Source organism: Saccharomyces mikatae (genome assembly GCF_947241705.1).
Source record: "Saccharomyces mikatae IFO 1815 strain IFO1815 genome assembly, chromosome: 4".
Lineage (NCBI taxonomy): Eukaryota > Fungi > Ascomycota > Saccharomycetes > Saccharomycetales > Saccharomycetaceae > Saccharomyces > Saccharomyces mikatae.
This window is the reverse complement of record NC_079259.1, coordinates 1,469,494-1,495,645: the sequence shown is the minus strand read 5'-3', so window position 1 is coordinate 1,495,645 and position 26,152 is coordinate 1,469,494. Positions and strand designations below refer to the sequence as shown.

At 38.0% G+C, this 26,152-nt stretch overlaps 9 protein-coding genes across 9 annotated transcripts; 4 read left to right on the top strand and 5 right to left on the bottom strand.

Annotated features, from left to right (window-relative positions):
• Positions 1 to 3,559: 3,559 nt before the first annotated feature.
• On the bottom strand, positions 3,560 to 5,437 carry SMKI04G7340 (uncharacterized protein; the record flags this gene model as incomplete). Its single annotated transcript, XM_056221745.1, has 1 exon — positions 3,560 to 5,437. The coding sequence occupies one exon, from the start codon at positions 5,435 to 5,437 to the stop codon at positions 3,560 to 3,562; it is 1,878 nt and encodes a 625-aa protein (XP_056081505.1).
• A 1,056-nt stretch (positions 5,438 to 6,493) lies between these two features.
• On the top strand, positions 6,494 to 7,621 carry SMKI04G7330 (formate dehydrogenase; the record flags this gene model as incomplete). The annotated part of the gene is made up of 1 exon (XM_056221744.1): positions 6,494 to 7,621. One exon carries the CDS (start codon positions 6,494 to 6,496, stop codon positions 7,619 to 7,621), a length of 1,128 nt encoding a protein of 375 aa, XP_056081504.1.
• A 1,042-nt stretch (positions 7,622 to 8,663) lies between these two features.
• SMKI04G7320 (uncharacterized protein) lies at positions 8,664 to 9,284 on the top strand (the record flags this gene model as incomplete). The annotated part of the gene is made up of 1 exon (XM_056221743.1): positions 8,664 to 9,284. One exon carries the CDS (start codon positions 8,664 to 8,666, stop codon positions 9,282 to 9,284), a length of 621 nt encoding a protein of 206 aa, XP_056081503.1.
• Positions 9,285 to 9,816: 532 nt separating this feature from the next.
• On the bottom strand, positions 9,817 to 10,179 carry PAU10 (seripauperin PAU10; the record flags this gene model as incomplete). Its single annotated transcript, XM_056221741.1, has 1 exon — positions 9,817 to 10,179. One exon carries the CDS (start codon positions 10,177 to 10,179, stop codon positions 9,817 to 9,819), a length of 363 nt encoding a protein of 120 aa, XP_056081502.1.
• A 3,451-nt stretch (positions 10,180 to 13,630) lies between these two features.
• Positions 13,631 to 14,665, top strand: SMKI04G7300 (carbonyl reductase (NADPH-dependent); the record flags this gene model as incomplete). The annotated part of the gene is made up of 1 exon (XM_056221740.1): positions 13,631 to 14,665. One exon carries the CDS (start codon positions 13,631 to 13,633, stop codon positions 14,663 to 14,665), a length of 1,035 nt encoding a protein of 344 aa, XP_056081501.1.
• Positions 14,666 to 16,620: 1,955 nt separating this feature from the next.
• IRC4 (Irc4p) lies at positions 16,621 to 17,160 on the top strand (the record flags this gene model as incomplete). The annotated part of the gene is made up of 1 exon (XM_056221739.1): positions 16,621 to 17,160. One exon carries the CDS (start codon positions 16,621 to 16,623, stop codon positions 17,158 to 17,160), a length of 540 nt encoding a protein of 179 aa, XP_056081500.1.
• Positions 17,161 to 18,484: 1,324 nt separating this feature from the next.
• Positions 18,485 to 18,967, bottom strand: SMKI04G7280 (uncharacterized protein; the record flags this gene model as incomplete). Its single annotated transcript, XM_056221738.1, has 1 exon — positions 18,485 to 18,967. One exon carries the CDS (start codon positions 18,965 to 18,967, stop codon positions 18,485 to 18,487), a length of 483 nt encoding a protein of 160 aa, XP_056081499.1.
• Positions 18,968 to 22,335: 3,368 nt separating this feature from the next.
• On the bottom strand, positions 22,336 to 23,847 carry FDC1 (putative phenylacrylic acid decarboxylase FDC1; the record flags this gene model as incomplete). The annotated part of the gene is made up of 1 exon (XM_056221737.1): positions 22,336 to 23,847. The coding sequence occupies one exon, from the start codon at positions 23,845 to 23,847 to the stop codon at positions 22,336 to 22,338; it is 1,512 nt and encodes a 503-aa protein (XP_056081498.1).
• A 453-nt stretch (positions 23,848 to 24,300) lies between these two features.
• On the bottom strand, positions 24,301 to 25,029 carry PAD1 (phenylacrylic acid decarboxylase PAD1; the record flags this gene model as incomplete). The annotated part of the gene is made up of 1 exon (XM_056221736.1): positions 24,301 to 25,029. One exon carries the CDS (start codon positions 25,027 to 25,029, stop codon positions 24,301 to 24,303), a length of 729 nt encoding a protein of 242 aa, XP_056081497.1.
• Positions 25,030 to 26,152: the final 1,123 nt, after the last annotated feature.

Here is a 26,152-nt window from a genome sequence, read left to right as displayed (position 1 = left end):
CAAAAGAAAAAGACCTCTGCTACACAAGTGCAAATCTCCAGCAGCAACAAAGCACAGTTAATAAAAAATCCCATCAAGATTAGCCACTGACCCCTTCAAGCACAACATAGAAAACAGAGAGATATCCGTTTCTTCCTGAGGATCGTCATTCATCGCTTGATTTCCGGCCTGCAAAAATAAAGTAGTAGGTACGTACTTTCTTTTTCAACTTCCATGTTTGTGCGTAGTATCTCAATCTGTCTGCTTAGTCGAGGAGAACCAGGATTCTGTTCATTGCTCAAGCCGCTTCGTGGATGTTCTCTTGGTTACTTAAACATGAACCAGTTGGTCGCTTCAAGAAATTATGCGCTCAGCCTGCAGCTTCTTCCGCTCTCGAAAAGACCAATATAATAAAAACTTATGAATTACATTTCCTTATTAGGTATATGACCTTACGCTTCGAAGTAAGGTAGACCTTTTTGGCGCACCTATATATATAACGCGTCAGAAAAACCTTCTCCAAAAATTTCCCGTAACTTCTCCGACGCTCCCCCTCAAGAAAAAAGAAAAATATATTACCCTGCTTAATAAGAAAATACGTATCAAGTTACTTCCTTGGTGCAATATCCCACTATAAAAAAATTCCTTGACGCCAGATCTTCGGCCACAATTTGCGTCCCCAAGTGCCTAAACAGGAAATAATGACAGCTTTCGTACAGAGTTACTTCCACGGTGCAATATGTCCCTACGGCGTTGTCTAATACCATCCAGCGTGCAATAAGGTAACATATATATACCCACACCCACACCCACACCACACCCACACCCACACACCATCACTATCACCATCATCATCATCATCACCATCACTATCACTATCACAATCACTAACCCTACCACCATCACTATCACACCCACTACTTTCACTACCACCATTACCATCATCATCACCATCACCCATCACTACCACCATCACTACCACCATCACTACTACCATCACCATCACTACCATCACCATCACTACCACCATCACCATCACCATCACCATCACCATCACCATCACTATCATGAGAAGTACACACTTACTTACCCTATCTCTAACCCTACTATCAGCCCTACCTCGCTGTCTAACCCTACCTCTCCAACTCCAACCCCACTGCCTTAGCTTACCCTACCTGCTCCTCCACTGCCTACGCTCTCCACCTGCCATCCTTCACATCTCATCACTACTCCATATCTACCACCAACCACCACTTCCACTTATCCTACCATCTACCATCTACCTCTACAACATACCTAACATAATATGTAAACATCCAAATGTAAACAATCATATGTAAACAATCATATGTAAACAATCAAATGTAAACAATCATATGTAAACATCCAAATGTAAACAATCATACCTAACATCATATCCTACCACTACTCCCCATCCCACCTCTAACCACATCTAGCTACCTCACCACATATCAACACCTACCATGCCTTCTTCTTCTCCTTGATAGCTCTCCATACGCCTACGGATGCTAAAAATAAACTACTCTCATCCTACTCATCTTACCCAACTCCCTTCTGCCACACTGCCGCACTGCTCCTCATCCTCATCCTCACCTCTCACTCAGTTGCCATGGTTACCACTATACATCACCATACATCACCATACACGGCACTTACCTCAGCGCTTCACACCCTGTGCCATTTACCCATAAAACCCACTTTTATTCCCATTTTAGTGTTTATAATGTATTCTACGGACCCAAATATCATATATATGCACTTACTTGCATCTAATATAACGTATTTTGCCAAATTCTGTCTACTCATTATATACATATATTTATCACAATTTAAAAAATCACCAATTAAATCACCCAAACATAAAAAATTTCTCCAAATTCACATCGATTCATAGCCACATATTATCATTCTATTAAAATGTGCTAACCTAAGAAGTATGACTAGTTTATAGTAATATATGAAAAAGGGTCAATAATCTTACTAAATTATGATTAATGAGCTAGATCGCAATTCCTTACGTCACCACACGCCCTGCGCCATTTACTCATAAAACTCATGTTTATTCCCATTTTAGTGTTTATAATATATTCTAAGGACCCAAATATCATTTAAATGAATTTACTTGCATTCAATATAACGTATTTTTCCACATTCGGTCTAGTCATTTTATACATATATTTACCATAATAATAAAAAATCGACTTCAAAAACACCAAAATATTAAAAATATCTCAATCGAAAATTCTACTGAGTAAACAGATTGTATATTAGCACTGTCCCTACCATTATGAAAGTCGAATATTTGCAAACTCACCATACCATTATGATAGTTTAAGCAACAAAATTTACTCTGAACACTACCGTGATGCTACACCACGGCACGCTCACACGCATGCTATTCCACAATACCCTACCAATTACAACTAAGGATCTACTCGCAATATCATACACAGTTGGTGATGCTGTTGAGATAAAGAATTAAGATATGCTTTATATCTCATAGTAAAATAAGATCACTGGAAAGCCTCCATAAGTTATCTAAGAGTAAGAAATATAGAATTACTCCTTTTGTTTAGGAAGAATACTTCTGCGTTTAGAGCTACCACTAAACACTCCTCTTCTGTAATACGTTTCTGAAACATTACCCAATATCATGCTTTTGGTTTATCACATTTTAAAACATCAATACTACATTACCCAAGACCGGCAATTAAGCACCAGCTCCAAAACTCTACACGCATAAAACAGTTCTTTTTGCACATACAAATAATACCCCTATGCACTTTACTTCTACAATACTTAAAAAATAATGCTACTGTAACCTTGTCACATCACAAAATAGAATCAGTTCCCTATTACCACCATTAACACACCATACATCACTTTATATTACCGTCACAGGACTTAATGCAATGTGATAATTGCAACACATGCTCATGCGGATGCTATGAGATAATCTCACCCCATCTTTTTTCCACACTACAGCAGAATAAAATATCAGATGCTCTTAATCTTTTTACTTTCCCTAAAATTTCTTTTGCTATTCTTTCCTCATTTCTATACGTATACCAAAAACCAATTCACCCTCGCTGTATTGTATTTGTCACTATCACTATTCGTCAAATAGCCATATCAATCCTGGAATAGACACAGTGCTACCCCAATTCCACCCCCTACTACCAGTGCAACTCCCAGTCAATGCCTCTGAGATATCTTGATGCAAGGATTCGCAATTATGATCCTACCTCATCATGTGGTAAGGTGATTGGACCTTTTTTTCAAGTGGTATATATCTAAGATACATTGATTTACTACATATGTGCAGAAGGGCCGGGCCCTATTATGTGCTCCTACATTGAGAGTTAGTTCTACATCCTTTCTTTACAATTCACGATTGCTCACACAATGAATTTTAGTTCGCATATCCGACAATAATAATGAACAGAGCTAGAGGATTGCTGCAGACCCTACATGGTATCGTTTTTTAGTACCTCAGCGCCTCAATTATCGCGAAACCTTTTAAAGTCACACTCGTACGCATAATCCTTCATGTGTCTCGTCATGGGAAGCGTTGATTATTATGGTTTCCTAGCAAATCGTCTATACTAATGCACTGTAGTCCACTGTTGATAACCAATCTCTGCCGAGATTCATCAAAGTGCATTCCGAGTCCCCCGTGATGAGAACTAGGCTTAGTCATGCCCATTGGGGATGGACCCCAAGAAGGAGTGTAGCAAACCTCATCCCAGTTGCATTGCCTTTCACAGCGATAGTTTAGCTCAATCCATCCCAGAGATTCAATTAAGCCGTTAACAGCAGTGCGTGCCGTTTCAACGTGCCTTTCTAAATCACTGGAAGTTCTATTATCCTTCATAAATGACTGAACTTCCGGTACCAGTAGATCGTTCACCTTGTAAACCACATCAACTATCTCTTTTACAACGCTTACAGTAGACGACCAGATCAGAAAGTCTGCATCCGTCGTCAAATCCTGGTATGGGCTTACATATTGGTAAATAGCAAAATCTTTTCCACTACCAAACTGATCACGGTTGTTATCTGCAGCCTCAAACCGCAGACAGAAGTTCAACGTGAGTGCTGTTGCATTTATCGCCACATACTCGTTAATATCGCCAGTCCTGTTGAGAATGGCACTAACAGTTTTCAGCAAGGGTGCAAACTTGGCAACAAGCTCATCCAATGCCACTTGCCAATTCATGCTTCTAGAAGCATCAAACCCCACTTTCAGAGCCTTCTCTAAATCATCAACCATCTCCAGTTGTTTTTCCCATGTCATTCCATCGTTGAGTAATCTTCTGTTGTTGGGGTCAGGAGCAATGTAAGTCCTGTTTATTCCGCTTACGAGGTACCGATAGTCAAGATGAATCCGATTCTCCCCATCGTCGTGCGCTGCGCCCGCCCTTATCCAGTTGAAACTCTTAACAGCGTCGAAATTGGACAAGATCTTCGCCCAGCCGTCTTCTCTCTCGAGAATCGCCTTTTGATCATCCGTCAGCTGTTCTTCAACCAGCTTTCCGTTATCATCTAGAGGCCAGCCCTCTTCCTTTGATATGACGGTAGGTGATGGCAGATCCAGGTACTGATTCGGATGAACCATATCTAGAATCGAGACGAGCTCGACATTATCCCCAGAGAAATCGCACAGTACAACTTCAAAGCCCACCTCCACCCTGATGATGCCATCCAACCCGAATGGCTTCCCCCACTTGCATATTCTGGCGGCGTAGAGCCTTTCCGCCCTTTCTTCATCCTCATCATCATCTGGAAGCTTCAGTTTCTTCTTGATAACATTCGACAACATTAGCTGCGTATCCATCTCACCTGAGTCGGTTTTCGCAGCAGAAGCCCCGTCAAGATAAAGAAATTTGTTGAGGTCTCGTGCCGCTCTGTAAGTAAGCATCTTTTGTGAGCCCTGGCCTCCTTTGTCTGGTGGCGGTGGCGGTGGTGGATGATTACCACGAGTGCCATTACCGGGCCTTCCGTGCTTTCTTTCTAACGATCTCCTTCCATAAGCTGGCGACCTCAAGCCGAAAGAGTAGCTGAATTCGTAATCCATAGCTAGCCATTCAAAAGTAGTTGGCACGCCCGATCCAGAATGGTACATTAAAGTTCCCTTAGGAATTACAGCAGGAAAGTACGATACGCCCAAGGGGTGGATATCAGACGAAGATTGTCTCAGAGCAGCGCGAATGGAATTGAAGATAGCCGTACTGTTGTCGAAATCGATGTCTCTAACAAATTCTAGGTAATTGTCCCATCGTATAGTAGGTACATCTGCAACCTTGTTCGCGGATTCGTTAAGTGGAAGACCGGTTGACACTCTTCGATAAGATCTGGATATTTTCCAACAAAAACCAAGCAGGACAATGAGCAGTAGACCGATGGTGGCCGACACGCCCTGACGATGAAATCTCATTATCTGTCTAAACCACGATAAACAATTCCTCGAAAGCTGCGTTCATCGGTTTCTTTTTTTTTTCTTTTCTTATTCTATATTACCTAATACCTCGAGCTCTCAGATACTGAAGGGGCGCAAGTTTTTTTTTTCCTTTTTATTTCTATTCGGTTTTTAGTTTTTCTCTTGGCAAAATCTGCAGCATAGTCATTTTCACGTAGCTCACTGCGACCGCTTAAAGTATCACTATATCCAGAGAAAGCTTATAGCCTGTCATTGACATAGATCGAACACAATGGCATTGCATCACCGTTTCATAAGAAACATTCATGTTCGGAACCTTTTTCTGGACAATTTGGCGATGAATCTTGTCACGAACCCATTGCTAGGATGCTGTCCCCTGCTACACACATGTTCGCTCTGCAGGCCCAAAATCATATATCAATTCCGAATTTGTATTGACGTACCCTGATTTCTTATGAAGACGGGTGTTTGGAGAGCCCTTCTCGTAGCAGCATAGAGTCCTCCATGGCAGTTCGTTAGGAATCTCACCATGCAGCTCTTTTCACGGTTCTCGACAGCCAATAGAGCATTCGGTAATTACGCATTTCGTCACTGTCTCAGAGAAGGCTCGGAAGGAAGTTCGCTCAAAGTTTCTTTTAGTACTGGTTTTGGCTATGGCTTTTAGAGCCTTTAGAGCTGTTTTCTAGCCATGGAGTGCAGATGGCAATCCCTTTCTTTTTTGGGATCGGATATATCCTCATTAAGAAAGAACCGGCGGCTGAACTCCGAGCCAAATAGTCATGCTAGTAATACTATAACAAATGTGATAGAATTTTTGTGGAGTATACCGTTCTTGGACTATTTGTTTGTCAACTAAGGTTGGGGAAACCATTCTTCATCGTCAGTCACCAAGAATCTCATATAAAAAGGCATGAAGTTGCCGTTTTCTTGAGCGTGTTTCTACGCATATATTCTACTGCTAATAGTCTTGTTCAAACAAACACACACACACACATATATATATATATATACAAATAGTGTGTCTGTGCATTGCAACAAATAACCACACAAGAAATGCCAAAGGGAAAGATTTTGCTAGTTCTTTACGAAGGCGGTAAACATGCTGAAGAGCAAGAGAAGCTGCTGGGATGTATTGAAAATGAACTCGGTATCAGAAAGTTCGTTGAAGAACAGGGATACGAGTTAATCACTACGACTGACAAGGACCCTGAACCGGACTCTACTGTGGACAGGGAATTGAAAGATGCAGAAATTGTGATTACCACACCTTTTTTCCCAGCCTACATCTCGAGAAACAGAATTGCCAAAGCACCTAATCTGAAGCTTTGTGTCACCGCTGGTGTCGGTTCTGACCATGTTGATCTAGAGGCCGCCAATGAAAGGAAAATTACGGTCACCGAAGTCACCGGTTCCAACGTTGTCTCGGTTGCAGAACACGTTATGGCCACAATCTTGGTGTTGATAAGAAACTACAATGGTGGTCACCAGCAGGCAATCAATGGTGAGTGGGACATTGCTGGCGTGGCCAAGAATGAATACGATCTTGAGGACAAAGTAGTCTCAACCGTGGGCGCTGGAAGAATTGGATATAGGGTTCTAGAGAGACTGGTTGCGTTCAATCCAAAGAAGTTACTCTACTATGACTACCAGGAACTTCCTGCGGAAGCAATCAGCAGGTTGAATGAGGCCAGCAAGCTCTTCAACGGCCGAGGTGACATTGTTCAGAGAGTGGAAAAATTAGAAGACATGGTTTCCCAGTCCGATGTTGTTACCATCAACTGCCCGTTGCACGAGGATTCAAAGGGTCTGTTCAACAGAGAGCTCATATCCCATATGAAAGATGGTGCATATTTGGTAAATACCGCTAGAGGTGCCATTTGCGTGGCCGAAGATGTTGCAGAGGCTGTTAGGTCTGGCAAGTTGGCCGGCTACGGTGGCGATGTCTGGGACAAACAACCTGCGCCAAAGGACCATCCTTGGAGGTCTATGGACAACAAAGATCGTGTTGGAAATGCAATGACTGTACACATCAGTGGCACCTCCTTGGATGCTCAAAAAAGATACGCTCAGGGGGTAAAGAACATCTTAAACAGCTACTTGTCCAAGAAATATGACTACCGTCCACAGGATGTTATTGTGCAGAACGGTCTATACGCTACGAAAGCGTATGGTCAGAAATAAGATCTATAATGCACTGTACACACACATGTAAAATCGCTACTTAAATCTGAGCTCTGTTACATAACGAGAAGTGTTGTGGTGCTGATTGAGCCTACTATTACTCTCTTTTTCATTTCTTTCGCTTTGCGAATAGCATTATGTATAGTTAACGTTAGCAGTGCTTACTATGATGAGAGGTACTCGTTTTTAATACTGTACTTGGCCGCTTAGGTGGCATCGTCTTTCTGTATGCGGCTGACAACTTCTATCAACGCATCCATTCATCACCTGGCGGGCAAAAGCGCCTTTGTCCATTTCGGACCTATTGTTACACAGGGGTGCATTTTATGACGCAATAGTATATATGCGCATTTCCTTCACCAATAAAGCTAAATTGCTCACAATCAATCTGTTTATTATACAGAACATAATGCCTTTTCTTCTCGATTATGCTGGCAAACAATCTGTAGTATCATATTCGTATTTGCACATTCGCCGTTTGCTTATGCTCTGAACTCATGGACTATTTTTGGTCCCTATTTTGTTTGAGGTACATAGATCTTAAAATACATTTCTTTGATTAGCTAAAAGAGGTGTTGCACACTTTAATAAAATTCAGGTACCCATTAAAGTTTCTCTGGCTCCAGTATACGCATGCGGTTATACCTCCATGCAATGTTGCTGTCACCAGACTTTTCCCGAATGGGTCATTCTGGATTACTGTAGCTTCTGTTTTTGGAAGGGAAGGTGCCAGTTTCATGCGCACTGGCTTCTCGAATCATGTACCTCTGAACTACACAATATTCTTTGAAGACCTATACACCCTACGGGTAAAAATCTCGATGTTAATAACCGCTGAGGTTGGAAATCTACAAATATTTTCAAGGTCTGTCTTCTCGACTGCAAAAGAATAATGAAAATATTCTTCAACAAATACAGCTTGAAAGAAATTAGATTGTTATATAAGCGTTGTAAGTTTATTTATAATTGAGAGCAAGAGCCTTTCGATGGTTTTTGTGCAAGTCCAAGATATCAAGTTATCGCCAAAAACAACAACCATATCATGAGTTTTCTAAGCATTTTCACTTTCTTTGGTGTCCTTATTTCCGTTGCAGCAGCCGTTAGGTTTGATCTGACTAACGTCACTTGTAATGACCTACATGGTCCCCACTGTGGCACCTACGTTATGAAAGTCGTTGGTCAAAACGGAACATTTTTAGGTCAATCCACGTTTGTTGGTGCTGACACTTTGACTGACAGTGTTGGTGATGCTTGGGCAAGATATTTGGACCAGGAACCAAGATTCTTATCAAAGTTGACTACCATTGGTACCAACGAGACAAAAAACTTCTCTCCACTTATCTTCACAACGAACAAAAAGACTTGTAATCCCCAATCCATTGGCGATGCTATGGTTCCTTTTGCCAATACTGTTAACGGTGAAATTGAGTACAACTCCTGGGCCTATACAGCTCCGAATAGTTCTTTCGTAACTGGCTTAGCAAACCAGTTGTTCAATGCTACCGATTATGGCGTTCAAGTTGCATCATGCTACCCAAATTTTGCGTCAGTCATTTTGAGCACACCAACTGTCAACATCTTTGGTAAAGATGATACTTTGCCAGATTATTGTACTGCCATTCAGCTAAAGGCCGCTTGTCCACCAGAAGCCGGTTTTGTCTAACCTTTATCGCTTTATAGTTTGTAGATTTGTTTTAATAGTATTACTTATAGCAATATCTCCTTTGAACTGACCGTAAAACAATTATTTCAAATGAGATAAAAAAGTTACTTCCTTTTTTTTTTGTTATTCTCTGTAATTCTTAAATTGACTGTATTAAAACTTGACCTCTTTTTGCCGCCAAGTTACATTTCCGAACTTCAGTACTCTTTATCGTTAGAGACATATAGGTCACCCGATACTGTCAACTCACTTCCTAGGAAGAGAGTCCAAATACTAATGCATCTCTACCGATCTGGCCCACACTGCTTATAAGTGCGACGGACACCAGGATAATACACTGCAGCAAAAATGAATTTCGTTTCGAGGCTATTGTATTTCGGCTAATGGTATATGCACAGCATTTGTCAGGCAGGTTTATAATATTAATATACATTTATATATAATAAACTGTTTTCATGGCAGCAAAAAAAAGCTTTTTTTGTTTTTTCGTTACTCAATGTCTATAGAATTTCGTTCGTAAAGGCGTCTGTCTCTATTTGGCGACAGTGTAGATACCATCCTTAGATAGAGCCTTAGAGATAGCTGGCTTTAATCTGGTGGAGTACCATGGCACACCAGTGATCATTCTGGTCACTTGGTCTGGGGCAATACCGGTCAACATGGTGGTGAAATCACCGTAGTTGAAGACAGCTTCAGCAACTTCGACTGGGTATGTTTCAGTTGGGTGGGCGGCTTGGAACAAGTAATATTGGGCCAAATGAGCTCTGATATCGGAGACGTAGACACCCAACTCAACCAGGTTGACTCTTTCGTCGGATTGAGCTAGAGTGGTGGTGGCGGAGGCACCGGCAGCAATGGCAGCGACACCAGCGGCAATTGAAGTTAATTTGACCATTGTGTTTGTTTTGTTTCTTAGTGGTGATATAGACTTACATATGAGTAAGGTAAGGACGAAATATTCACAGATGGGTGACCATAGCAGCCCTATTTATACAAATTCCTTCACCAGCTGGTGCTGCCCAAACGAACCACTGACTGACACTCTTTTCTCACCCCAAGATCCTACATATCTCATCTATCACACCTTATCCACCGTAACTATAGAAATGAACTTGTCCTTGAACGATTGGTGCATTCGTCACAAACTTCGTATATGAAGGTATGTTTTACGGCGCCAATGTGTATTCGTATGCGTGCAATGTAAGATCGACGTTATAGGGGTGCCCATGTGCCTTCGAAAGAACCCTTTTACGTGCCTGTCATATTTCTTTTTCAAGGACCCTCGTTCGGAAGCTATTGTCTTAGCCTATATTGGTATGCTCTAAACGATTGCCGCGGGATAATGTTACAGTTTTTTTTCCCAAGCTGAAGTGAAATAGCAATGATGTGCTGAGAGTCGTACCTACCCGTGGAAGCTTGCGATGCCGTTCACTATCACTAAGGCATTCGAAATTAGATACCACAATCAAGAATGAGTGCGATATAGAAACGAGATAGCTGCAGTTAGCTACACATGTTGCTCGAATAGAGTTAATTGATGTTAGGGTGAATTGAATCATGTGCCAAGGTTTTGTGTAATGAAACATCTTCGATACCCGGGTACCATTTTTCTTGTTCAAAAAACAAAAAGAAAGAAAAGAAAAGAATACAGAGGCCAGTGGATGGCGCTAATATATTTTATTTTACGCTTTGAATCTTCTGTTGAATAATTTCATCTATGTACTTGGCTCTTGCAACTATTAAACACTTATACCTAGTAAATATTCTGTGGCAGGGGTTGATAGTGCCTCCTGAATTTAAGGGCTCAGTTTAATGCTCAATGGCTAGGTAACGCATTTTTTTTGAATCTAAAATGCTATTTAAGTTTCGCTCAAAAGAAAACTACAAAATTAGCCCTGTCAAAGAAAAATTCCTCATTCTTGTACATATCCTGCCCAAACAGGCTTCTGTTCTTTCTGTTGGCACTCTCAACGCATTAATCAGCACTACTCCCTTGCTTATCTGTGTTCCATTCTCATAGGGAATATCACTAGACTGGAGAATTTCGTCTCGATAGAAAAAAACTGGTTCCACAAGGCAAGGAAGCCTGGGAGTCCTGTGGACCAGTGGAAGTAAGATAGTAGTTAAACAAATAGCATGCAATTCCGAAAATTTGTTGAGATGAAATTAAATTTAGCACTCCATAGTGCTTAAGTGTGCTGATTCATTTTAAAAAAAATCTACTATTTATGCTTATTCATTTAGTAGTAGTAATAAATTTTAAGATAAGAGTTTTCAGTACATATATGATTCAAGTAGAGTTGAAGAATTTGCATTTTCTTTTGAAGACTAAAAATGCAGCTTACACTTCCTTTCTTTTTCAAAACAAGTTAAATTTTGTGGCATGGTTTGGAGTTAAATTTTCATCAGAGATAGTTAATATTATGTATAAAGGTAATAGTAAACTCGCTTCCCATATATTTCGGGAATCCACAGAAGAAAATCGGTAGTTTTATTTAGTATTGAAAACAATTTTTTTTTCTTCTATAAGTTAATGATATCCTGTTCTATTACTGATCGTTGCGTTTCGGATTCTATCGATAAGATGACACTTTGAACCTCGTACTTTCAGTTCCATATTTTGTGTATTTCCTTTACCACCTTATGTGATAGTTTTAAAGCAACATGATTAATATTATAAATTTATACTTTTAGTAACTGATGGATATTAGACATTTATTTCGAAAGATAATATTAATTTCATTGAAAAAATTAGATATAATTACGAGTTACTAAAGAACTGCTTGTAAAGAAGGCCTCTTAACTTTTAAAAATGGAACCCATCTACTGATACAATAAAAGGCGGGATATATAACTGTATTTTTCTAGAGTAGTTTTATTTTAATTTTATTTTTTAGTTTTATTAATGATTTTTTTAACATAATAAATTCAGTTAATTCAATCTCTCGCATATCAGGAAGTACAGGCAATTGACTACAGATGTCCATATCGATATTTCAGCCGCAAGGTATTTAACAGGGCTGTGGAAGAAACATCTAAACATTTATCTTTAATTTTTAAGTCAGTGTGACCCAAATAAGAGTAGCTTTAATTTTTCACTTCTTTTGGTACCTAATATTTCTACTTAAAATATTTTCGACGGAGGCACATAACTTGTACTTTTGACAAGGAAAAGATATAATTAGTGCTTGAGCAAGCAATACTATCATTTTTTTCTGAGACATTACTTCAAGTTGACTCTTTTTGAACAGATCTTTTCTCCAACTTACTGACGAACATTGCCCAAAAGAGAACTAATTTCTCGTCCAAAGTTGCTAAAAGATGGGTATGGATTCATCATAAGCGGATTAAAGTAGCAATATCTGCTTAAGTTGATTTCGCTATTACTCTCACTGGTATAACACTATTCTGTTTCACGAATGGCGCTTACGATTTTTCAAAGTTACCTTGGAATGTGTCACGTTGGGCATTTCAATTATTGTTCTGCATAAGTGCGCCTATTTGGCAAGTTTCGGTGCGAAAAACACTAGTATTGAATGTTTTCGTGGTGCTTTATTGACACGTGAGAAGGGAAACTTTTTTTAATACGATAGCACATGAATTAACCACATGAAGACAGTTGCACATCTGCTTAAAGCAGATTAGAGTTCGTATTGCTAACCTTAAAGGGTACCTTCTGTTTGAATCATGAATATATGTAGTTGCGTAAGTTTGTTTAAGACTCTAGAGCCAACGAATCTCTGCTTTTGAATCATTACGGAATCTTAGAGTGTTATACAACATTATTAAATACAGTAACAATGGCCAGTCGCACAATTTAATTTCTAAGTTACAATAAATGGACTGTAAAAATTCACAAAAAAAAACTGTCTTGCCCTCCTTCTTTCTTGATTTGTTCAAGCCTTTTTTATTTGCATATACTTTTTGTTTATGTTCTATAGCTTAAATTGTAATCCACTCTATCTATTTTGGGTGCCGCAGCGAACATGCATGCGATCGTACATTTTGACTATTATGGTAGAGAGTAGGTAACGCGATGCAGAAAAGAAAACTAACAGTAAAGTGTGTAAAACGACAGAATCGATAATACGATTATTTTCTGAGAGAGAAGAAATTGTTTCTTTTCTTTTTAAAAAATTTGTTTGTAAAAGGATATGATATAATACAGGCCCCTGCGAGCTTTGTCACAAGGTCCGTTTCGATTCTTTTTTTTTCATCGGAAAGTTCGAAGAATACTTTTCCACTATATAAGCATACCTGTACTACCGTCCTCCCTTACCTAATCCGTTCAACAACTTTGGTTCCTCCTTCTAGATTAACTGAAAGCTTTCGCTTCGTTTCACACCATGTCTGATACAGTTCTAGTTTCTGGCGCTTCAGGTTTTATTGCTTTGCATATCCTGTCACAATTGTTAAAACAAGATTATAAGGTTATTGGAACTGTGAGATCCCATGAAAAAGAAGCAAAATTGCTAAGACAATTTCAACATAACCCTAATTTAACTTTAGAAATTGTTCCGGACATTTCTCATCCAAATGCTTTCGATAATGTTCTGCAGAAACGTGGACGTGAGATTAGGTATGTTCTACACACGGCCTCTCCTTTTCATTATGATACTACCGAATATGAAAAAGACTTATTGATTCCCGCATTAGAAGGTACAAAAAACATCCTAAATTCTATCAAGAAATATGCAGCAGACACTGTAGAGCGTGTTGTTGTAACTTCTTCTTGTACTGCTATTATAACCCTTGCAAAGATGAACGATCCCAGTGTGGTTTTTACAGAAGAGAGTTGGAACGAAGCAACCTGGGAAAGCTGTCAAACTGATGGGATAAATGCTTACTTTGCATCCAAGAAGTTTGCTGAAAAGGCTGCCTGGGAGTTCACAAAAGAGAATGAAGATCACATCAAGTTCAAACTAACAACAGTCAACCCTTCTCTTGTTTTTGGTCCTCAACTTTTCGATGAAGATGTGCATGGCCATTTGAATACTTCTTGCGAAATGATCAATGGCCTAATTCATACCCCAGCAAATGCCAGTGTTCCTGATTTTCATTCCATTTTTATTGATGTAAGGGATGTGGCCCTAGCTCATCTGTATGCTTTCCAGAAGGAAAATACCGCGGGTAAAAGATTAGTGGTAACCAACGGTAAATTTGGAAACCAAGATATCCTGGATATTTTGAACGAAGATTTTCCACAATTAAGAGGTCTCATTCCTTTGGGTAAGCCTGGCACAGGTGATCAAGTCATTGACCGCGGTTCAACTACAGATAATAGTGCAACGAGGAAAATACTTGGCTATGAGTTCAGAAGTTTACACGAAAGTGTCCATGATACTGCTGCCCAAATTTTGAAGAAGCAGAACAGATTATGACGCCATACCACACATAATCTCGCAATTATGTGAAGCCAAAATAATTAAACGAAACCATAAGTCATTTTTAGTGTATGTTGGCATATCAAGCCTTTTCGAACCTCTTTATAAATTTTTGTAGTACCATTGACTCTTCAGACTAACCATGATAGAATCTTTTTATAGGAAAGAAAAAAAATGGAAATCGTAAATGCTTGGTATTTAAAAAGTACCCATTTCGTGCATCTAAATATACTAATATTCAGTGAATGGTGATGAAGGTACTTCACACTTATTTGAATCACTCTTGTGATCATTTTAAGATACCTATATGTGTAACCGTATTGTGTAATTATGAAGTATAAGTCGTTGAAAGACTTATACTTTTTAGGCGTAATATCAGATGGAATCAAAGAAGTTATAGAAAACAGTAGATCAGAGATCCTGCCTTTGGAATCCTGTAATTCACATATGGAAAATTGATGCGAAATCACAAGAGTACAGGGATAATTTGGGAATGTATCTCACTAGTCACCATTGTTTTGGTACGCGTACTACCTCGTTTCAATCACCTCTTCTATAATACTACTAAAAAATTTCTATATGCTATATGGCGTACCGATAAAGTTATTGCATTTCTTATGCGATTTTAACTTCCTTTTCAAGTCAAGGATACTTTAAGCAAGCGTGAATCCTTGCTCAATCTCCTCTGCTCAAAATGAAAAAAAAAACACGCACAATCATATGCAGGATGCTATATTGATTAAATGATTCTATATTTTACACTTATGTGTGAAGAGTGTAATTTTTGATCTTCCATTTTATTGTTATGCACATAGAGCTGAAATTAAATGCGTCATATATAATTATTGGGAATTCATTATTGCTTGAGATAATATTATTACTTATACATAATACACTAGAAGTGCTCCTCGGGGACATAGAGATCCATAAAAGGAAATCGATAATTCTACACATTAATCTGTTTTATTTCTTTGTCTGTTTTACACGTTTTCATTCATTATCTTATTACAAAATCAGCTCTTGCGCTTCATGTTCCATTATACTCGCTGACTGTTTCTCATCATTTATCTCATCTTTAACTCCATTCAGTATATTATCTTAATAACGCGACTACTAGTAGTGAATAATGGTCAATCTTTACTTCAGAAACTTCCCTTGATTTCATTCATAGATGTTTTTTCATTGTCAATTTTTACTCTTACTCACCCATTTGAATGACAGTAAAGAACTTTGCTCAATTAATATTATATTTGTTGTTATCGTCTAACGCTGTAAGTATATGGTACTATTATAATAGCCTCAGTAGTGGAATATGGTTGTTTCTTGTGCTGACATGATTCTAGATGGCCTATAAGAAAGCATCCAAGATCTTTATTATCAGATACCGGTATGCATTCCATAATGCCAGAGTTTGCGTTCTTACGTCAAAGAACAATGATGCTGCGGAGCGCAAGAAAGTGACGCGGCCAACTATCAGCGCGCAAGGATATGTATGCACTGCCGAAGGGCTGAAGCGTATCGTACATTAATTCATAAAGAGAAAGAAATCTCAACCCTGAATTTAGGATAGCGAAGTGCAATAAGAAAAACTTTACCATTGTTTTCAGGGTGAATTCTATATCAGCCTGTTCATATAAACAATTTGACAATAGTGCGTAAAGCCAAAAAAGGAAGCATGCCCTTTATTCCTTATCGGGTGGAGAGGGCCGCACTTAATCTCGAGCGGATTTCAGGTACCAAAAACCTAATTGAAGCAGGCAAATTTTTTCTTCCCCATTTTCTTTTTTTGGGTGTGCACACACTAATATATATTTGATCAAATAATGAATGCGATTAAAAGTCAATATTGGCAAATAGAAAAAAATCTAATAGCGGCTAATAGTAGGACTTACATCGCTATAGATTGGTAATTAATCGAATAAAATAATAACAATTGAAAAAAAAAATCTATCATGAGAGAATATACCAGTAAAAAAGAACTAAAGGAAGAGATTGAAAAAAAATATGAAAAATATGATGCAGAATTTGAAACAATCTCTGAATCTCAAAAAGACGAAAAAGTTGAAACAGTGGATAGAACACCCTCTGAAAACCTCTCTTATCAATTGGGCTGGGTTAATTTATTATTAGAGTGGGAAGCAAAGGAAATTGCTGGGTATAATGTGGAAACTCCTGCGCCTGGTTATAAATGGAACAATTTAGGAGGATTATACCAGTCATTTTATAAAAAATACGGAATCTACTCCATCAAGGAGCAAAGAGCCAAGCTGAGAAAGGCCGTAAACGAAGTGTACAAATGGATATATACTTTATCTGATGATGAGCTCTTCCAAGCGGGAAATAGAAAATGGGCTACAACTAAAGCTATGTGGCCTGTATATAAATGGATCCATATTAACACGGTTGCTCCTTTCACAAACTTTAGAGGAAAAATTAGAAAATGGAAGAGACTAGTGCCTGAAGAACAACGTATAAAAAGGAGGAAGATATAATGAGAAAGTTGCATATGGCCGTCTGTTTTTTTTCTTGCAGTATTTAGAAACTACCACAGAAAAACTTTTTTTAATTTCATATTTTTTGATATTATTATATTTGAGAAACGAATCTCGATTATTATGAGTCAATTTAACAAGACCTCATATAATGTACAGGAGTATAAAGACAAAACTCTCTTACGCTTACCATAGCCTCAATAACATGTCACAATACGAACTTTTCATGTTCTTCCCATATATTTTATTGTACTCTACACACACAGTATTGATCATATAGTTCATTTACCTTACTATACGCCAACCTTTAAAGCAACAAAGATATAGACTATACCATACATGAATGTCGATCAGAGACGTATGGTATAGCTTGTATCTCATTCTGCTATCGTATATGGTATACATGGCACATACTTTAAATTTTAAGGTAATGTCACTTGGTTAAGATCTTTCCTATACGTCAAGGTCTTGAGATAAGACTTAATGTCTCAAAACAATACATGCTAGGCATATAATGACCCATTTTCTGGAGTTAAAGTACTCTAAACATTGGTTGAATATCAATCACGCATGATGATAGTGCGCCCTATTATAACCCATTTTTGTCATCGTCATCACGCCTCATCACCTGAGAAAAGTAACATACAAACTCAACGACTACTAAGATTACTACATCAAAAATGAGAAGTGGGTGAATTTTGAGATGATTGTTGGGATTCCATTGTTGATAAAGGCAATATTATTTGGTATTTAGAATATACTAAAAGTTCTCCTCGAGGATATAGGAATCCAATAAATGGAACTCGTAATTCTACATAATTCTGTATATGCTTTTATTGTCATTTTATATGTTGTCAGTCATTATCCTATTACAATATCAATCCTTGCATTTCATCTTCCACTAACTTCGATGACAGCTTCTCATAACATATGTCATATTCTAACACCGTGTATGATAAATACTAGTAGTATGACTACTAGTTGATAGACGATAGTTGATTTTCATTCCAACAAAAAACGATATCTTTGCCACGTACGTGCCCTAACTGCAGAAGAGAACTTCAACACTTGGACTAAAATTCACATGAAATTCTCCTAACATTCTAACACCGGTGACATCATTCCAAACCTCTTTGTAAAAGAATATATGAACAACATATGTATTACAATAACGCGCCGTTAATTTTGCTCGAATTAACTTACCCCAGACTTGACAAAAATCTAAAAACTAACTACTCAGAAACACAAGCAAGCCTTGTGCATAAGAAAAATGTAAATCCATAGGATCAGCAGTTTCGAACTTGATACACCTCCAATCATTGCTTCATAAAGAATATATCTTCGTCTGGTAATGCGATGGCCCCGGTTTGGAGTACCCTTCCTGCGCAAGGTACTTGTGTGATAAGTAGCACATCTTTTGCACATCACGTATGCTACTTTTGTATTCTTCACTAGCAGGCACTGCAGTTGAAATAGAATTGAAGCTTGAAGTATCGTATGGGTTAACTACACTAAGTGTAGGTTCGTTTGCATCCATATTGTCAAGCCTTTGGAGGACATTGATAATAGCTGGGACAGTTCTGGTGTCATAAAGAGTTTCATTTGCCCAAATTACAGATACATTCAAATAGAAGTCGCCAAATCCGGATGCCTTATTAAAATTAAAGTATGTGTCCAGTGGAACCGTATCAACCCATGCGCTCAGGAGTGCAGCAGTCACAGTGGTCAAAACGTTAGCTAGAATTACCATCACTTTACTCAAAGACCTAGCATCACAAAGTAACTGGCAATTACATAACAGCACCATTTCGCATTTACCTATACTTTTCGCTCAGTCGCAACAGGAATAGATTATTACCCTTTTTTATAAGTTTAACAGAGTAAAGTAATTATTCATCATGCTCCCCTGCATAGAAATTATCGTGGCAAATGAAGTTGATAATTAATATTTCTAGAACATAGTCGTATGGGTTTTCAATAATAAGGCACATTTCAAGATCATTAGAATAGAATTTGTATTTTTATCAAATTTACAGGAAGCGGTAGTTAGATTACATGATGTCTCTTCGAAATAGAGCTACCAGTTCTAGTTAAGATGAGAGCACGTATGACTCTTAATTATGAAGTGTTGCCCATATTAGTTTCGCTGGCTTTTTCAAATGACGCGCTTCGAAAGTTCTTTCTTGAACCATGAAGAAGTTTGCACTGCGGAAGTTTATATTTGCGCTACGGTCCGAGAATGTTCTCACCACTATACTTATCGCCAACTTAAATTTAGATAGTTCAAGAAATCAACTACACGGGTACTTTAATAGTTCTTTGTAGGAGCATAAGAACTATGCAGGCCCACAACCAAGACCTTTAAGATGGAATAACGATGGAACTGCTTAGATTATTATCGTGAGCTTAACATAAAGGAGAAGTAAAATTAACAAAACTTGGTTAAGAGCACACTCTAAAATGACTATTAAACCCTAAGTAGACTGCGTTAACAGTATCGTGGTGAAAGATGAGACCTTGATTTACTTTCGATATTTAGTCCTTATATGAAAATTAAACACGAAATTGCAAACCTTTTCAACACATGAACTTAAGAGGGTTTATATTTTGCAAACCACAATTCTCCATCTGCGACAAAAATACTGTAACTTGCATTTAAGAGAAAAAAAACTCTCATGTCTAGTGCGGGTAAAGGAAATAACGTTATTGTGTCAAATATTCTTGGGCCCATCATCTCAGACCGATGGTAACTTAATATCTTGAATTTGAAAAGTACAGGAGAGAGTACTGACCACGTCATATTGCGGCGTGAATATTCATCATTCAGATTAGTTCACCTATACGCATATCTATTACGATTTTATAATCAGAGTGATATCAATGAGTATTATAACCTTTAAGTCATTGTGCTTATGCTATCTATAAACGTCGAGCGGCACATAATTCATCTATTTATGCAATTCCTACTATAAAGTTCGATATCTTCATGGAAATTTCTTAAGCACAAACTTGTATTTAATATCCTGCATAAAGAAAACAGACATCTAGAGAACTTTCATAATTTTCAAAATAATCTTCCTTTATACACACTCTAGCGACCTGGGTTTAGATTTCCGTGTATGATCGCTTTCTATGATAGGACAATAAAGGAAAGTCGCTAGAAGAGAATATTATAGAAAGCTAAAGTGTTTAGAAACAGATGACTTAGAAGCGCCTCTGTAATGTGGAGACAATGGTCTCAAGTTGGTGCATACATCAGTTTGCCACAGCGACAGAAGTATAACCGATTAACTCAACATGAAGGATCCTAGAGTATACCGCAAGATTCGATTATCGATCGTCTACTACATCTTAGTAGCAGTTAATATTACTAAAATGCATGCATCTTTTGTGTGATACATTATCAATTTATATGATAATATTACTTCTTTCGGTTTAGCATTTTAAGGATATTAGCACCACAGGCAGAATACCACTTTTTCAGTCTCTCAAATTCTCTCAATTTGATTGAGATTTAACAATATCAGCACATTTTAGAAGATGCTACAGTCAAATACCGCCTCATCTAAAGCATGTTCTACATATATCACAACGTCACGTTGAATAAGGCCGTGTGACACGGGTTTCTGCCGGTCGACATTACGAGCATTGCATTACAATCTTCTTTCATTATGACATACTATTACATTTTGCTAGGGAATATTCAAAGCTTGTTCATACCGAATATAGGAGATCACGTTTTGATTACCATTTTTTTTTACCTACTCTGTCTTTAACATTAGAACTATACATGGGTAAGATTGGTAGATGATAGTATATACCTATAATTACAGTTTCATAGAATGGAACTTTTAAATTTTATTCTAACTTTTATGAAATACCTTAAAGCGCAAAATACAGGCTGACACGATAACCACAATGTCTTAAATCCCACCTGCATTAGCTATTTTTGATAATCAGTTCATTATTTCCATTTTCATGTATACGGTTATTATGCATTTAATGGTAATACATATTCATGGGCGAAGGCAGATATCTCCAAAAGTTCATTCAGCACAAAAAAATGCACCGCACGCATCAAATGATGTTTTGAATATTAGCACTTATGTTTAAAGACTATTCGTTGATAATCCATAGTTTCCACTATTTTCAAAATCTTACCAAATGACAGCTGAACTTGCCGAAAAGCAGGGTTTTTGTAAAAGTAATACCGTTCCTTGCAATAGCAAACAGGCCATGAGTACTAAAAATACTGTGGTCACTAGACACTCAAGAAACTGTAGAAAAAGATATCAGCAGAATACAAGAAATCTTTAACGAATGATTGTATTGGAGATTTGGAGTCTTAAATAGCTATGTGGCATTTAATTGAGTCTATTGCATAGTTCCTTTGATTTTATGTACGCGCTCGCCACTATATTTCAATGATATAGTGATTCAACTTATAGAGTTCAGATCTGCTTAGGCGCAACATACTTGAATCATTTTTGTTAGCTACATTCCCTAAATGGTCGCTAGGGAGGAAATTTCTCAGCTATTCAATGACAAAAGCGGAAAACAAAAATTATCTTTTTACCGTTTGAAGTACTCCGAGCAATACTAGAACAACTAGCAACTTTCTTTTTGATGTTAAATAATTATGCCCTAGATTAACCGATATTTGCTGTTAATATAGTCCATTTATTTTTTATGTGCTGTCAGAGATATTGGTTTATGAAAAGAAATTAAAATAACCAATGCTTTAACGATGTTACGTTTATAGAGTATTACGCATCTACATCATCATGGTGTTCTACTAAAATCATAGTAAGTTGAAAAAAAAGGAGCATATATTTACAGACATTCCTTAATTACATACTGTAATTACATACTGTAACTTTATGGACTTTCACTCAAAATCAATAATTGTTGATCATCTGCCTATTAGTCAAGATTAATTCCATAAGTAACAAGGTTTTAAGTTTAGTTATAAAATACTCCTTGTTTATAAAGATTTACGGTTCTCACCTCAGGAAAATAACCTTATCTTCACTTTGTACGAAAGATGGATAGTGTTATTGGCGCACTGCTTGTCACTGCAATCAAATTACCCCAAAACCGTGGAGTATAAAAGTTCGGATAATTTTATTTAGAATCTGATTATATGGTTTTTCTTCCGTAGAAAGTCTATGGCAATTATTTATATCCATAATTATTCCAATTTTCATTTACTTTATCAACTAATTCCTTTGGATATCCCTTTTCAAAATTACAAGTGATGTAATCAAAGTTGCGCTCATATTGCTGTCTGAATATGCAATTCGTAACACATTTTCCACCTTTTAGAGTTTTACTTCTAAATGACTGCGAAACAAAGGGAGCCAAAGGAAAAGATGTGACATCTTCAAAAATTGTCTGGTCTGCAACAGGAGTATGTCTTGTGACATAGGCCCAGATGACTTCTTTGAAATTGAATATATCAATATCGTCTGCAACTAAAACTATCTCATGGACGATAAATCCAACCTTTGTCCTAAAGTAGATGTCACCTACCTTCTTGCAAAATTCTTCTGGTGTAGTCTTCAGCTCCTGCAGCTGTTTTACGTCAACCTTCAGAACCAGCCAAAGGGCCTGAGCCTCATACGGCATAAAGGCATCCAGAACTGGCAAGCCAGATTCGATAGCAAGCTCCTTAGCCTCAGTGGCCACTAGTGAACCAATCAAAGTGTGAGTTTCATCCGTACAAAGACCCGGGTTGGATACAGGAAGAATAGCATTATCTCTGTGACTCATGGCTTTGACAGTATACAATGGGCAAGGGTGACCTTGGCCTTCAAAAACATACCCATGCATTTCACCGAATGGGCCCTCTAGATGTGTATCTGTCAGCGATAAGGTACCCTCAAAAACCATCTCGCTAGTTGCAGGAACCATTAAGTCACTAGTTTCACATTTTACAACGGGTACTGATTCACCCAAGATTGCTCCGACATAATCCGATTCAGAGACACCCTCAGGAATTGGCATGGAACTAACTAAAATTGCCGCTGGCGGAACACCAAAACATAAAGCAAAAGGGATTTCATTTCCTTTGCCAATAGCTGCCCAAGAGTCGGCAATTTGCCTGATGTGTTGTGGTTTAATTACCAGACCTGTGATATGCTTATCATCGACAACCATACCTCTAGCAATTGACCAATTAGTCCATTTTCTATCTGGAGTTTGAAGAATCCACATTCCGTACGTTTGCAAGTACTTACCGCCGTCAGAAACATGTAAATATGGCGTTGGCAGACTTTGTAAATGAATTTTTTCTTCAGAAAGTATATGTGTCTTGCAAGGTGCGGATGATACAGGAACGGGGGTCGGGGAAAGTGGCTCTTTGCCCTTACATTCCAATAAATAGTCTATAATTTCCTTGATCGTTGTCTTTGGGTCAAGGCCTAGATGATGGGCAATTCTACCATGATCACCTTTTTCCTTACTTCTCAAACCGGCTGGACAACCCAAAATGCTGAAAAGATTCTTCGAAGCACCTTTAACATTTTTGAATAACGGAGCTGGTAAATTGGATTCGTACGCCTTCCTCATGATTGCGCCCACTTCTAGATTCGGATCAATCTCTTCAGTGATTTCGATTAAGTCATCTTCATCCTTGAGAACCTGGATGAAGTCTCGGAATTCTAAAGCAGGATTTAGTTTTCTCATTGAGTTATATAAACTGACGGTTTTTCAGATTGGTGATGTAACAATTTTACTAATGTTTTATAAAGATTTGAAATCAAGAAGAGATATGGTACCTGTTTACATTCTTAATATCATGAGCTCATTCTATAAGAAAAAGTACGCCACCACGGCGGCCACGTTGACAAAAATTACGTACACAATCTGAAGCTTGCCAGAAAAATATGGATAGAGATTGGACTGTAGGTCGAGTGAAATAACATTTTAAAAACTATTTAAGCTGGCGCTACTGTTAGGAAGAAGTACATGTGTAAAAATTTGCGCTGCATATAGAATGGTATCGGCAGATCCACGGTTCGCACTTCCGTTGGAACAAGTCGGGCTAGGGCGAAGGGAAATGTAAGAAGTATTCAGCCAATAACAAACAATTTAACTCTATCAGCCGTTAAATAACTTAAAAAATGCTCAAATGAAGCACTACTTGCTCTTTATCCCCTCCCAACGAGGAAAAGTGTCAGCGTGGATGCCAAAGCAGTCTAAAATCCTACCGACGCTTTGTTCCAACAGGTCATCCATACTTTTGGGTCTTGTATAAAATGCAGGCACTGGAGGGAATATTATAACACCTGCCCTACATAAGGACAGCATGTTTTCAAGGTGGATAGAGGATAAAGGTGTTTCTCGAGTAACTAATAGTAACTTACGGTTTTCTTTAATTGCAACATCAGCAGCTCTCGTGATTAGATCCTCTGTGAAACCTATTCTAATCGCAGCTAGTGATTTCATGGAACAGGGTACCACAATCATACCATCATGCTGAAAAGATCCAGATGAAATGCATGCGGAAACATCCCGAAAAGAGTATGTTCTAGTTGCCAATGCTGCTACGTCATGTGGTTCCCAATCTGTTTCATATTTCATTGTCGCTGCACCCCATTTTGATATTACTAAATGTGTTTCAACGCTCAACTCTTTTAACACTTGGAGAAGTCTGATTCCCAACGCAACACCAGTCGCGCCAGTAATCGCGACAACAATTTTTTTTGGTCTTGGAGGCAAAGTTGATATTCTGGCTACATCCTTTGATAGTTCATAAGAAGGAAGAGAGGAAGAGTTTGAAATGGTTCTACTTAACAAAGGAAACCTAGCAAACAGGCCTGTAGATTTTAGAAAAGCTGATGTGACTTTACTGGGCAACAGGAACATACCTACCAATTTAAAACAGTTGCAGTGTATTCGGTTGTAAATAGTGAAATTAGTTTATACTAGCACCATCAAGTTATGTGATAGTTTATCTGCCATTGATCTTAAGTACATTGGATCGAGTATGCTTTTTTTGAGAAGTTTAACGGTAAACAGAAAATGCGCGTCATTTTCCTGGATTGACAGATTTCGTCATTGTGCCCAAATTATAAAAAAATACCACGAAGTAAACCTATATACGTGCAGACATGTTAAGTATAACAAGATAGAAACTTGTTTAGTGTGTAAAATCCATATATTTTTAAAGTGTCTGACGGCATTTACTCTTTGTCATATAAAGCATTTGGTTGCGTGTCCACGTACTGGTCCAACTTTTGCCATCGCTGCTACCAGTAGTAACGGTAAGCTTCATTATACGACGATGCTTATCTTGTGATACATATGGAAATGAGCAGAGCTTATGTCATACCAACATTCAAAACAAACTAGTTCATATTTCCTGAAAGTAGCTGATGAGGGAAATGAAGTATATAAGGAGTGATCGAATAGACCTTGCAACAAACCTCAACTGTATTGCCCAAAACGATGTACAAGGCTTAGAGCTAAGCACAGATATTTCTTCAAACCCTCTTTTACGAAAGGAACGACATGGTGGCAGAGAGAATAAAATACTTGATTATGTATTAAAACTTTTTTTTGAATGTTTATATGCTTGGGGTGTATTATGGTACGGTAAGCTTAGATGTTGTAATATCAGAGGGTGTGGTGAGTGAACAACAGTTTAAGATAGCATTCCTATGGAGACACATGCATCAAAAAATTTCTCCCAATACTTAGATTCATCTGCTCAAGTTCTAGATACCTGTTATTAGGCAATGAAGTTTCGATCTTGTGAGAAACTTCATTTGAAGGTTATTTATAGCCATCATGTATATATTTCAGTAAATATTAAGATTGCGGAGTCGGTTGGGCTAACTTGCAGACTTTCCTATGGCTTTACGGAAGAGCGGGGAAGTGCGAATGATTGTGGTTTCTCAAAAGACTAACAGATAGATATTGGAATGAATATACTGAAATTATAGTATTATGAATATTAGTGATGCAGCAAAGCTTAAATATAAACCTT